Below are 11,824 nucleotides of genomic sequence, written 5' to 3' on the forward strand. Positions count from 1 at the left end.
AGAGACAATGACTATAATAAAAACATACATGACAAACAAAAAGGGCTATGTACAGCAATATTTTACAGATTATTTATATATATACATTTTTCTACTATACAAACATCATAAATATTGAAAAATAGGTTGCCTTTCGGTGCGTCAATGTTGTATAAATAGGACATACGAGTTCATATTCATCTATGGAAGACGATGAGGTGAAAAAAATGTGAAATGTTTGCTTCGAAAAAGGGGGCAATGGGGTCTGTGTGGACTATTACACGTAGCAAAGGTCAAGTACCTGTATTGCTGTTAGCAATAGTAATGAGCGTTGTAGTGTACATATACAACGAGTTTGTAAGAATAAAGGTAACCCTTGTGATTTATCTTAGAAGAGGTATGTATAGAAACAAATTGACCTGTATAGCATAAAAATGACCTAGAAAAATATGCCTGTATCAGCGTGTTGTTGAAACTTTGAGGATACATGGCAGGCATTATAGCATTGGTGGCTTGCCAGTAGCTACCGTGTGAAGGTGAAGGCCACCTTCGAAGATGGCGCTCCGTCTTCATGAGACAGTATCACTGATGATGCTGTCCAAGTAGTAGGCTGACTTGGCATACATAAACACTGCTCTGTGAAGCCCAGATGTCCTCTCTAAAAATTTAGCATTTTTTTTCCCTTATCAGTAGTGATATCATGGAGATATGAAGCACAGTTCATAATCTAAACATTGCTTCAGACTACAAAATGGTTGGCTCCTATGTTACATTTGATAGGTACACTTCAGTTGATAAGAAATACTAATCTATCCCTCACATAAAACCCTTGACTAAGGCTGGGTACAGACGGCCATATTTCACAGTCCGTATACAGACTGCAATGCCCAAACTGACCGCGGGTCTAATGGCGTGAACATACAAGCTCACATATGACTATGAAGCTGTAAGTTGAGGTCAGTAGATTCTAGTCATGAGGACCATGAAATACGCCAGGCTACAGCTGACCTTGGGCTTCAGCATTTAATTGCCACCTGCCACGAGAGAAAGCTATGACCAGTTATAGATTTTCGGATACCTGTCATATACACTGGCAGTGGGAATCGGTGTGGCCTACAGTAATGTCACAAAGACTCTGTGAAATGAACACGGTAAACATTTTATGACTGAAACAAATGAGGCCTTGTGGTTTGTAAATGAGAAAAAATTATCCTCAAGTAATTCAGTATTTCATAAATAAAAGTTTAAATATTTGAAATAATATACACGGTGTAAACTGCCGCTGGCATCAATAAGTTAGCTATTTAAATATCTCACTTTTGTACCATGCTAGGACTATACCCGCAGTCATATAATACAGGCTTTGGTGACCCTCACTGTAGTAGGTGGATTATAGTTTCAATTAATGTATTTCCCCGTATTGCCTAAAAGTTCTGATACAAGGCCTTCATGTCAGTGCTAAATGTAGCATTTAAAACTTGTTCACAAAAACTGATCATGAACTGCCAGTAAACTTCACAATAAATTTCGATAGCAACTGTCTAGTACAAATCTGAACACGTCTTCTTTCAATCAGACCTCCCGTATTATCATTTTTTTTGCCATGTGACAAAATAAATATTTCGTAAAATACTGATGTTTAAAGATACTGAAGGAAACCAACAAGGATTTCTTAAGTACAGTTTTTTGCATCTTTCCCCTTAGAAGTGCTTGACTTTGAGCATTTTTGGTACATAAAAGGGGACTGTGTCCATTAAGCCATGTTAACACCAGATCAGTGTAACATTTACTCACATCAATTGGTTCCTGTAGGCACATTCAAGTATTAACAAACAATTACAAGTAACAGTAATTGACAACAGCCATCCATGTGGCTTCAGTAAAGTTTTGATAATTTGACCATTCTCCAGAATGGAATAAAATTACTTCCTCCTGTTAGAACCTTAGGATTAAGGATGGTACTGTCCAATTTGAGGTGTAGAACCAATCTCTCAAGAGTTCTCGAGTTCTACAAATTATGGTATCTTGAAGGAAGTGACACTGCAAGCAAATGATTTTCATTCTCAGTAGAAAGTTTGGGAGTGAACAGTTCCACTTTAAGAAAAGTGCTGGGTCCCTCACCAATTCGATTAGTGCCCATCAGAGGATTCAGTGTGCACCCAGTCAATGATAATGAGGGTCATGCTGCCAATCATCACCACAAATCCACTGATAAGAAACAGTAGAGCCTAGAAAAACAAACAAACCAAAGCTGTTATTTTGTATAAAAGGCACAAGACATTAAATTCCAAAAATGACCTTTAGAAAAGGCTATGCTACGAGATACAGCCTAATTTATGGAACTAGCCACTAGTATGACAAGTGAACTTCTTTGGTCAAGCATATGGATAAAGAAATAATCTATTTGCTTCAGTGTTGATAAAATGATTCTTTTAGGTTTCAATATTAGCTCTATTTATTAGGAAGGTAAAAAGACTCACCCCAATTTTTTGAACAGAATTCATGGCTTCCTTCTTCACTAACTTTATGTAGAAAGCAGACGGTAGGATGAAAACCAACATAGCAGCAGCAGAGGCACCTGTGTTACAAACCATAATGGTACATTAGACTTTATGTGATGAAACTAAATGTAAAGTTATGGTTATGGCTAATTATTTATGACCATGATACAATGCCTATCCTATGGATACTAAATTCGAGCAGTATGACAGCGGTATCATAGTAACAATAAATGTTATGAACTCACCAATGAATCCAAAGATGTCTCTTATAGTGGGAACAAAGATGACAAGAACATTGGTGAATGCCAATATCAGAATTGTGATCAGAATGTGACGCCACCATGCAAAGTCCTTTCCTGCGAACAACAGCTGAGTGATGGAGCTGCGGATCTGAAGACAGACAAGAAGATCATTAGAATATACTTCTAGAAAGACAATCTGAACACATCAGTACTGTACATTGAACGTGATCCCATTAATATCATGTGCTGTAGAAATGTCGCGTTTCGATTAGCATTTAGCTCATATAGTTGTATGATAACAATTTTAAATTAGATGCAGATGCATTTATATGAAATATCACATTTAGTCTAAAAGAGTTGTCCAGGAGGCACATGAACAATACTGACACCGGTGAATCGCTACCCACTGTGGTGATTGATTGCTTAAAGAAAGGGTCAACAGGGTACCTGGACAGCAAAGCCAGTGAAATAACCAGGATTTGCTGAGATAGAATAAATAATGCATTCTTTTTGCTACCTATGGAAAATAAATATACATATAGAAAAATAAACTAAATTATAAAAGTATGTATATATTATTTTTACACTTACTGGGAAAATGACAATGGGTACAGTTAAGGTGACAGCCATGAGAACCGCGAGACGCACAACTACGAAAATGATTCCTCCTGCAACTTTTGAGTATGTGTGTAGCAGCTCTGGTTCAACATTACCTGCAGAAAACAAATATCACCAGATTAAAAAGCTGGAACACAAAATACACTTTGCAATCAGAATAATTTCTTAATCTACTAACTACAGTTAAATAATAAAGGCGAAAACCATAAAATTCAATGGATGGCATTTGAAGTTCTTTATCTGTTTGATAAAAAATATTTTGTTTTTTAGCAATTTTTCATGATTCTATGACAGTTAATTGACTTTATTCCCATTATATCTTTCCCACATAGGTAGTAATCCCTCATGAGCAAGACTCTCTCTCTACCTGTAGAGGTTAGCCACTGGGTAAGCTCATGTATATGGTAATTGCTTGTCTTATGTATTGTACACCTTCTCTCTACAGCTCTCTGGATGTTAAAGGCCCAATAAAAATGATAGTATACTAGTATATTACTTTTATAAAAGTATTACAGCAACATATGAATACGCACATATATATATATATATATATATATATATATATATATATATATATATATATATATATATATACAGACACACATACATATACACATGCTCGTAAAATAATTACCATAAAAAGTCAGATATCCGAAGAGAGCTGCCAGCAGATACATGACAAACATGGCAAAGAATGACACATTTGAAACATTCATCATCCTTTTACGACTGCGTCTGTGGAAAAGGAGAATAGTGTTTAGCACACATTCATTGACAGCAGTCAGGGTTATTTTCCTAGCTTAAAATAGAATAGAACATACCCTTTAAGTTCCTGGTAGATGGGAAGGACAGCTGGATGACAGACAAAGGAGAAAGTCAGGATGGGCACCGCATAGACGGTCTGTAGATAAAAAAAAACACATTTTAACACCTGCAGCATCAATATGTTATACAATTTTATGATTCTTAAAAAGAGTAAGGTACAACAACTGTCTGAGGTATAGAAGCATAGTTACCTGGGAGTTAAATACAAAGTATTTTGGCTTGCAGATGTCGTCGTCATCATGTGTTACATTGAGCTCTGCACCATCCATGTGGTCTTCTGTCGGCAGATGGGACATTGTGTTGTTCAAAGTCGAGTTAAAGACATCATTTGCGATCCAAGAACCACATGTGATTTCAAATTTCTTGTAGATCACCTAAAGTAATAACAAAACCATTTATACTTTTATTACAGTGAAAGACATATGCATAATGAAAAGGATAATTATTATATATCTGCTATCAACATTACTAACATGTATTCAATGATATGAGAAAAAAAGAATTTACTTACAACAATCAGGAAAAAGACCATACACAACAGGGAAAAGCCACTTGTGTAGCCTAGATATCCTGTAATAGACGCAAAATAAGATAGAAATTAGTGCTAAGTCCTCTTGGTTCTCCAGTAGCAGGCCCCAATCATTTGAACTTCAGAAATGCCTGAATGACATATTATAATATACTGAAAATGTTTCATAAACCTCAAAACTGTAAACGGTGTGTGGCTTATAAACATTTATATGTTCAGTATCTTAAATGGAGTCTGCCAACATGATTTTACCCCAAAAACTATTTATATGTGCATGCAGCTTTTTCATTGAGAAGCCCAGCGTTTGAATTTATATGCAAATGAGGCTGAAGAGCTATTTGTAGATCTGAAGCCTCTGTCACTCCAGCTCTATTCCTTGCCTATTGTCACTACCTCCTGCTTAGCTGGCTGCTTCTTTGTCTAAAGTCACACAGCATACAGGCCGTCAGTCAAGTAGGAGGAGGCAGGGAATAGAGCTGGAGCGACAGAGGTTTCAGATCTACAATTGCTCTTCGGCCTCATTTGCATATCAATTCAATCACTAAATTTCCCAGTAGCGGAGTAACGGACTAGCCATATAAAGGTATTGCAATACTTGTACTTTGAAAGAGCTACTTGGCATATAAATTGTTTTGGGGTGGGGTGGGGTGAAATCCTGCTGACAGATTCCATTTATAATGCACAAGTTTATTAATGTTACATTTTCATCTTGCATAATTCATCAAGATATCACAACACCGCAGAAAAACTTACCTAGGTTTCTTAACAGTGACAAAGGAAGAATGAGGAAGACTGAGACCATCACAACCAAACAATCCCCATTTAAGAACCAAGCACTGGAATAAAGAAAAACAAACAAACCTTACTTAGAAAAGAAGGGGAAGAGAAAAATACATAGTTGTGGCATCAAAGAGACAAATAAAAAAATCAAAATGTTATTTTAAAAAGTAATTAGAATATTTAGGCAAGTGGGTAATTATGGTATTTCTGCAGGGTCTAGTGTATGGAATGAAGTCTGGGGTGTGCAAATCCAACTTATATACCACATTTCATTTTTAAGATGAACAACGTTAAACCTCTAGGAGATGACTGATTTCTTGTATGAACCAATATATTGTGTATAGCAGAGGGTTAAGAAAAAAAAAAATCAACTTGAAAATATTCTATAATGGCCTACTCAAAAGAGCACTGTCCTTCCCCCACGTACATAACTGTGGAATTCTCTTGGCAGGATTTGCGGTGCATGAAGTCACGAAACAAATATGCCTTTACCATCAACATTCTCTATGAAATGTTCTAAGACGGTTTGGCCTCCAGATGAATTCATTACATATTGTAACAGAGGCGGGACTGTTACTGAAGTAAGTGTGCATGGATGACCTACTCCAGGTATGATCTGTCTTCTGCTTTGGGTGACGCAGTTAAAAAACATCACTAAGGTCGCAATGTGACAGCAGTATATTTATGAGTTGTTCTTTCGCTTACGGCAGGTCAACAATGACTCACACATACAGAAAACTCGAAATATTTACTTTTTGGACATGGGGTGGTATTTTCAACGTCAGCGCAAAGGACCTTAGGTGTGCTACTCAGATTTTTTTCCCCCAATTATATAAAAGGAGTGGTAAGTATTTCTACTAATTACACAAAAAAATAATCTAGATCTATAATAGACATGGCTTATCATAAAAAAATTCAATTTGGGATAAATATTTAAAAAATCTATCAGAACTTTAATAAAAATAAGTCTATACAAAGATCCTTCTTTCTTATAAAAAATGCATTAGGACAAACAATAAATAACACTATATGAGCAAATAAAGTGAATGTTTAGAGCAATGTACATACTTTGGATCAACATTTGGGCCAACTAATTCTTTGATCACAAGAGGCAGTTCATATTTCACTATGTAGAGGTAGCTTGACATAGCTGAAAAATTAAAAAAAAAACAGTATAAGAATAAGAAAAGGTCTCAGACATAAAGTATAATGTAATGTGATGTTGTTTCAAGACACTGCAAAGACAACCTCACCTCCAATATTCTGCATGGTGATAGATCCAGAGGCTGCAAGTTTTCCACAAATGCCAAAAGCTTTAAATCCCAGTTGCTCATATAACAAAGAACCTGTAAAAGAGAAAACATCATTATCACAGAATATGATCAATCTGTAAACTGTTTGATTTTTCAGCAATATGACCAAAAAAACGTACCTCCTTCATTTGCCGTCTTCAGTAATAAGTGAATAGAATATAAAGAGAATACTGAAACAAATGTCAATAGGATCCTGTGTGTTAAAAAAAGAGATAATGCATTAAAATAATGCACACCCATCATTCATAGAATTATGGCCCTGAACTGAGATCTGCAATGTCATGCTGTAACCTTAAGATGGAGCAGTAAGTATTGTACATGATTTAGTAGCTGCCATTTATCACAGGGGTAAGTTTGGAATGCAAAGCTTTTGTGAATAGGGGCAATGATCCACTTCATAGTTTAAAGGAATGTTTCACTAATCATCCTTTGGATAGGTCATCAATATTAGATCGGTGGAGGTCTAAATCCCTGCACACCCACCGATTAGCAGTTCTCTACCAGCGGCCGTCTGTAAGCCATTGCAGAGTCAAACAGCACAGCTCTGTCAACTACATAGTGGCAGCTGCCAGGTACTGCAGATCAGCTCCACATTCATTTGAATAGGAACTGATCCTCAGCAACCAGAAACATATTTCCATATTTTATCACGAAGGAAAGGTTGTAATTATCATATGTCATTTGTTAACAGCACAGCCAACCAGAAATATAACTATTAATATTTTGGAACTAGCAAAAGATACAAAGTAGTAAACCCAAGGCAGGACTGTGGTTGAATTTCCACAATAAATGGAAGACTACAGGGGAAGTCACTACAGATGATACTTTGTCCTTGCCTGGTTTGAGAGCTAACATGTCAGTGGCAATACAATAGGAGCATTGCTCCATTGAAACAATATGCATTATTGTTCTGAAACATTTACATAACTACTGCCTCTGGTGGCGATTTAAGGAAAACACAATTGAAAGCACAATAATTCTTTATATTCAAATAATAATAAAAATAATACAACACAAAACTTACATAAAAAGCGCAATCCCAGTGTTAGCCATGGCGTATGATAGACCTAGAATTCCACTTCCAACGATGGCATTACTGAGGTTAAATACTGACATGCCAAATGATGTGGTGCCTGGGAGCTGAAAGAACAGTATGCATTAGTCACGTTTCATGGCTACAAATAAGATCAGTCACATCTGCTTATTGTACGTTTTCTACTCAACTTACATATTCTGTCTCACATTTCTTTTTTGCCATAGTAGGTTCAAGCAAAAAATTCTGGTTTTCTGGATCCATATCATAATGGCTGGAATAAAAATAGCATATTGTCATTTTAATGTTAGAATCCTTTATTCAACTGCTCAGTGATGACTAAGTCCCTTGTTGGGTTCTGACCACAAGGTTGCAATTACAGTATATATACACTATAATGTGATGATTATGTCTATGGATGGTGGTAAAATTGAAAATGCCTCATGCATATTTAATAGAGAAATGCATGCTAACCCTTTAATTGAGGACTTTTTTGCTGGATATTCCGGATAATTAAAATCTTCATTGCTGTTAGAACTCATGCTGTCTTCATCCGGAGAGATATTAAACCTTCCCATCTCTTGTTTGCTCATGATGGCGATTTGCTTCAATAAAAGGGGGATTAAATAAGGTGTCCACGCGTTTCGCTGATGTAGACGGTGTGGCTGATGCTGATCCCGCTGCTGCGCTTGGCTCTTTGCCTGCAAGGATGGTAAACGTCAATACTGCAGTGTGCAACATGGACCACGTGATGCTTCATGATCACGGGTTAGCCAGAATTGGAGGGGGGGGGCGAGGAGAGAGTGGAAAAGTACTAGCTATTCTCATCCAGCACACTGCGAATACCAAGCACCGCCTCACCCCCCCTCCCTTCTCCCTCTCCACCCTCACCAGTCAATCAAATACATTCCAAGGCCATGAGCAGATATTTCATCCCACCAAGTGCAGCCATTGTTTTCAGGGTCTCCAAAAAAAAAAAAAAAAAAATTATATATATATATATAAAATGAACAATCCCTACTGTCACATGCCCATTTTATGATCTACCTCTTATTCAGGTAAAGATCTACTCAGCTACCGTGTTATAAATTATAGATCTATGTTCATGCTGCATTGTACAAGCCACATTTATAGATCAAATATTATTATTATTTAATATTATAGCGCCATTTATTCCATGGCGCTTGACATGTGGAAAACGGGTATACATAATAAAAACAAGTACAATAATCTTAGACAATAAGGTCAGGAGAAGAGAGGTTTTGCAAAAAAACTAAATTCCAGCAAACCAAATAGGCGACTAGAATAATATAGCTGGGGGCTATGAGAAAATGCTTCTTCAATGTATTAATTGAGAAAGGAACCTATTTCTTAACATTAATTGTATTTAGAATGTTATTATAAAATGAAATATATATTAAAATAGTTGATTTTTGGTAGAAAGGGGTCCATTTATTTAAAACATGTATTTACGATAGGGAAAAAAAACGTCAGTAACGTCTAAAGAGATGAAGCATCAGACAGGAATTTGTGGGAGAAAAATGCCGGTGTCTAGAAAATTCTCTACAAGGGCTGAGTTACCAGGGAAAAAAAAGCATTCAGTACTTAGCCAGTACATAGACACAGGAAAGGTACATGGCCACTCCTTGAGCCCCCTCCTCCTCCTCCTCCTCCTCCTTGCTGCTTCCACATTAGAACCTCTGCTGTAGAGGAAGACAGAATCTGATGCAACAGCCACATGCTATTGAAGCAGATCCTGTCTTTCAATGGGCGCTCCGATCATCTCAAAATAATCCAAAAATGTCTCCAATCCAAAAGACCAGAAACCCCCCAGAAATATAGTAGTCATTTTTTTCCTAGCCCCTGACAGAAAAAAAAGATAGTACATGGTGAATTGCTATATAGATATCACCCAGTCACTGATCTACCTAGGCGAAATATTAATGGGGCACCTTGAGCCTCAGTGATATTCCTTCTAATATTTGTCTATGACTAGTGTATACATCCACAGTATTGGATCTGTATTGTAGATTTGTGCTGCCCCAGCCCAGCCTTGATCCAATGTGGCAGGCTCTTCCCCCGCACTGTGACAGTCACATTGCCAGCCTTGTGAGATGTCACCCACACACATACAGCCATCACATCTCTGCCACTCACCTAATCGCTGGGCTCCTCAGGAGGCGCTATAGAACGAATGGCCGTATAATAGTCCAGGCGTGGAGAATAAATAGCACTGACCAGAAATAATAATAAATAATAATAATAGAGGATTCAGCCAGCAGATACGGCGGCAGCACCGGAGGCGACAATGCTCTTGTGGTGCCTGCAGCTCGATGACTGACCATCACCAGGATACTCTCATTTATTATGGAATGTTACTGAGGAGGCGTTGCTGGTAGGTGGGGCCGGCGGCGTGCGTCATGTATATACACACAGCATCGTGCTGCACTCCTTTGTGTATCAACAGTATAAACCACTCCTTCCCCAGCCCGAGCCCGCCTTCTGAATTCAGGGCGCAGGGTCAAGTCTGCATTATGTGCTGCTGTGGTGTTTGTTGTGTGCTGCCAGGGCCACTTCTTGTCTCCAGCACCAGGCATGTGTCACTTGTAGTTCATGGACAAGTATTGTCCTTACATGGCGTTCAGTGAGTGACCTCTGGGCAACGAGTAAAAAAGTCACTTCATTTCACTCTGACCTCTGTGTCCTTGCTGTATTCACGTTATGGGAAAGTTTGTAGGATGAATGGAGAGAATTACTAGAATTACTGGTCAGTTTTCCTTATTTCCCTATGAAATGTTTGGAGACAGCCTCTACCATGGACGTAGATCCATAATTCAACTTTTTGGTTCTGCACTGATGAATAGATCCACAATATCAGGGCTAGTATACACAGTACTTTACTGCTTTTCTTCCCCATCAGTTTTCTAGTATGTTCTAAAGTCTCATTCACATGGTGCATCTATTTACATGCATTTTTTGACCTATGGAGGTATGCAGAATGTCAGTCCTTTTAGGCTATGTGCCCACGTTGCATTTATGAAGCAGAAAATTTCTGCTGCATAAATGCAAGTCCTCTCCCAGAAAAACGCATGCGGAATTCCGCACGCATTTATCGCGCATTTTTTGCGCGTTTATCACGCGTTTTCCACATGCGGAATTGCCTTGCGTTTTTTATGCATTGGACTAAGGCAATTCCGCTTGCGGAAACGCAAAATTAAATGACATGCTGCGGATTTTTGAACGCGGCATAAACGCTGCAGAAAAATCCGCAACATGTGCATAGAACTTGCAGAATCCCATTGGGGACCATGGGGTGCGGATATACATGCGTTTTTCAAGCGTTTACGCTGCGGAAATTCCGCAGCATATACGCTTGAAAAATGCTACGTGGGCACACAGCCTTAGCGTGTTTACTGAACTTCTTTTGCTGGTGTGATCAAGGAGGTTTAGCAGCAATAAATTTAAAAAAATTAAATGGACGTGTCAAAAGGTGCACAGAGAATGCATAAAACACTAAACCCCCTCCACAATTTAGAGTGCAATTGCTGCAGCCTTTTTTCTGCTGATTATCTGAATTTTTTCACATAAAAAAAAGGAAAAATGCTGTGAGTGAACATAACCTTAAATGACTACAACAGAGAGTGTCAGTCTGGCCCCTTATGCTAGCCACAGATACATAGATTTCTGCTGATCTCATATATTTATTTAATGCTAATAAGGGACATGAAAGCTGGAGTCGTACATGCACTTATGGTGCCGGAATAGTGGTTTCACACATGCAGTGCAGTGCAGCTTTCATAAGTCATCACCCAGCTTTCCTGAATAAGCTCCTACATGTTTTTTCCTGCTGCTGTGCGATTTCTAAGCATCTGCTGTAGAACAGGCTGGGAATAGTGATGTCCTGGTTGCAGAGGAAACCCAGCTTTCCCAAGTAACCACTCAGATTCCTCTGATGATATTAATCAGAAGTTTCAAGAATGCCCTATCCAAAGGATATGCTGAGA

General features: G+C 38.0%; 1 protein-coding gene across 1 annotated transcript; it reads right to left on the reverse strand.

Moving 5' to 3' along the window:
• Positions 1-1,001: 1,001 nt before the first annotated feature.
• On the reverse strand, positions 1,002-10,216 carry SLC38A2 (solute carrier family 38 member 2). The gene is made up of 16 exons (XM_073651847.1): positions 9,978-10,216; positions 8,295-8,521; positions 8,016-8,094; positions 7,812-7,927; positions 6,907-6,980; positions 6,728-6,820; positions 6,543-6,624; positions 5,448-5,530; positions 4,677-4,735; positions 4,357-4,539; positions 4,162-4,241; positions 3,975-4,075; positions 3,314-3,435; positions 2,726-2,870; positions 2,460-2,557; positions 1,002-2,207 (listed from the first exon to the last, which is right to left on the reverse strand). Exons 2-16 carry the CDS (start codon positions 8,411-8,413, stop codon positions 2,109-2,111), a joined length of 1,533 nt encoding a protein of 510 aa, XP_073507948.1. The 5' UTR covers positions 8,414-8,521; positions 9,978-10,216; the 3' UTR covers positions 1,002-2,108.
• Between the last annotated feature and the right edge of the window lie 1,608 nt (positions 10,217-11,824).

The sequence above is a fragment of the Phyllobates terribilis genome, unplaced genomic scaffold (genome assembly GCF_046119375.1).
Source record: "Phyllobates terribilis strain yellow unplaced genomic scaffold, ASM4611937v1 Scaffold_11__3_contigs__length_659146591, whole genome shotgun sequence".
Lineage (NCBI taxonomy): Eukaryota > Metazoa > Chordata > Amphibia > Anura > Dendrobatidae > Phyllobates > Phyllobates terribilis.

What these genes read in the sequence shown, in the direction of transcription:
- SLC38A2 (XM_073651847.1), bottom strand. Translation starts at nt 8,413, where the DNA reads ATGAGCAAACAAGAGATGGGAAGGTTTAATATCTCTCCGGATGAAGAC. An exon ending in GGCCCAAATGTTGATCCAAA is followed by an intron (nt 5,531 to 6,542) that starts GTATGTACATTG and finishes TCTTTATTCCAG; the next exon opens with TGCTTGGTTCTTAAATGGGG. An exon ending in ATCTACCAGGAACTTAAAGG is followed by an intron (nt 4,076 to 4,161) that starts GTATGTTCTATT and finishes CCTTTTCCACAG; the next exon opens with ACGCAGTCGTAAAAGGATGA.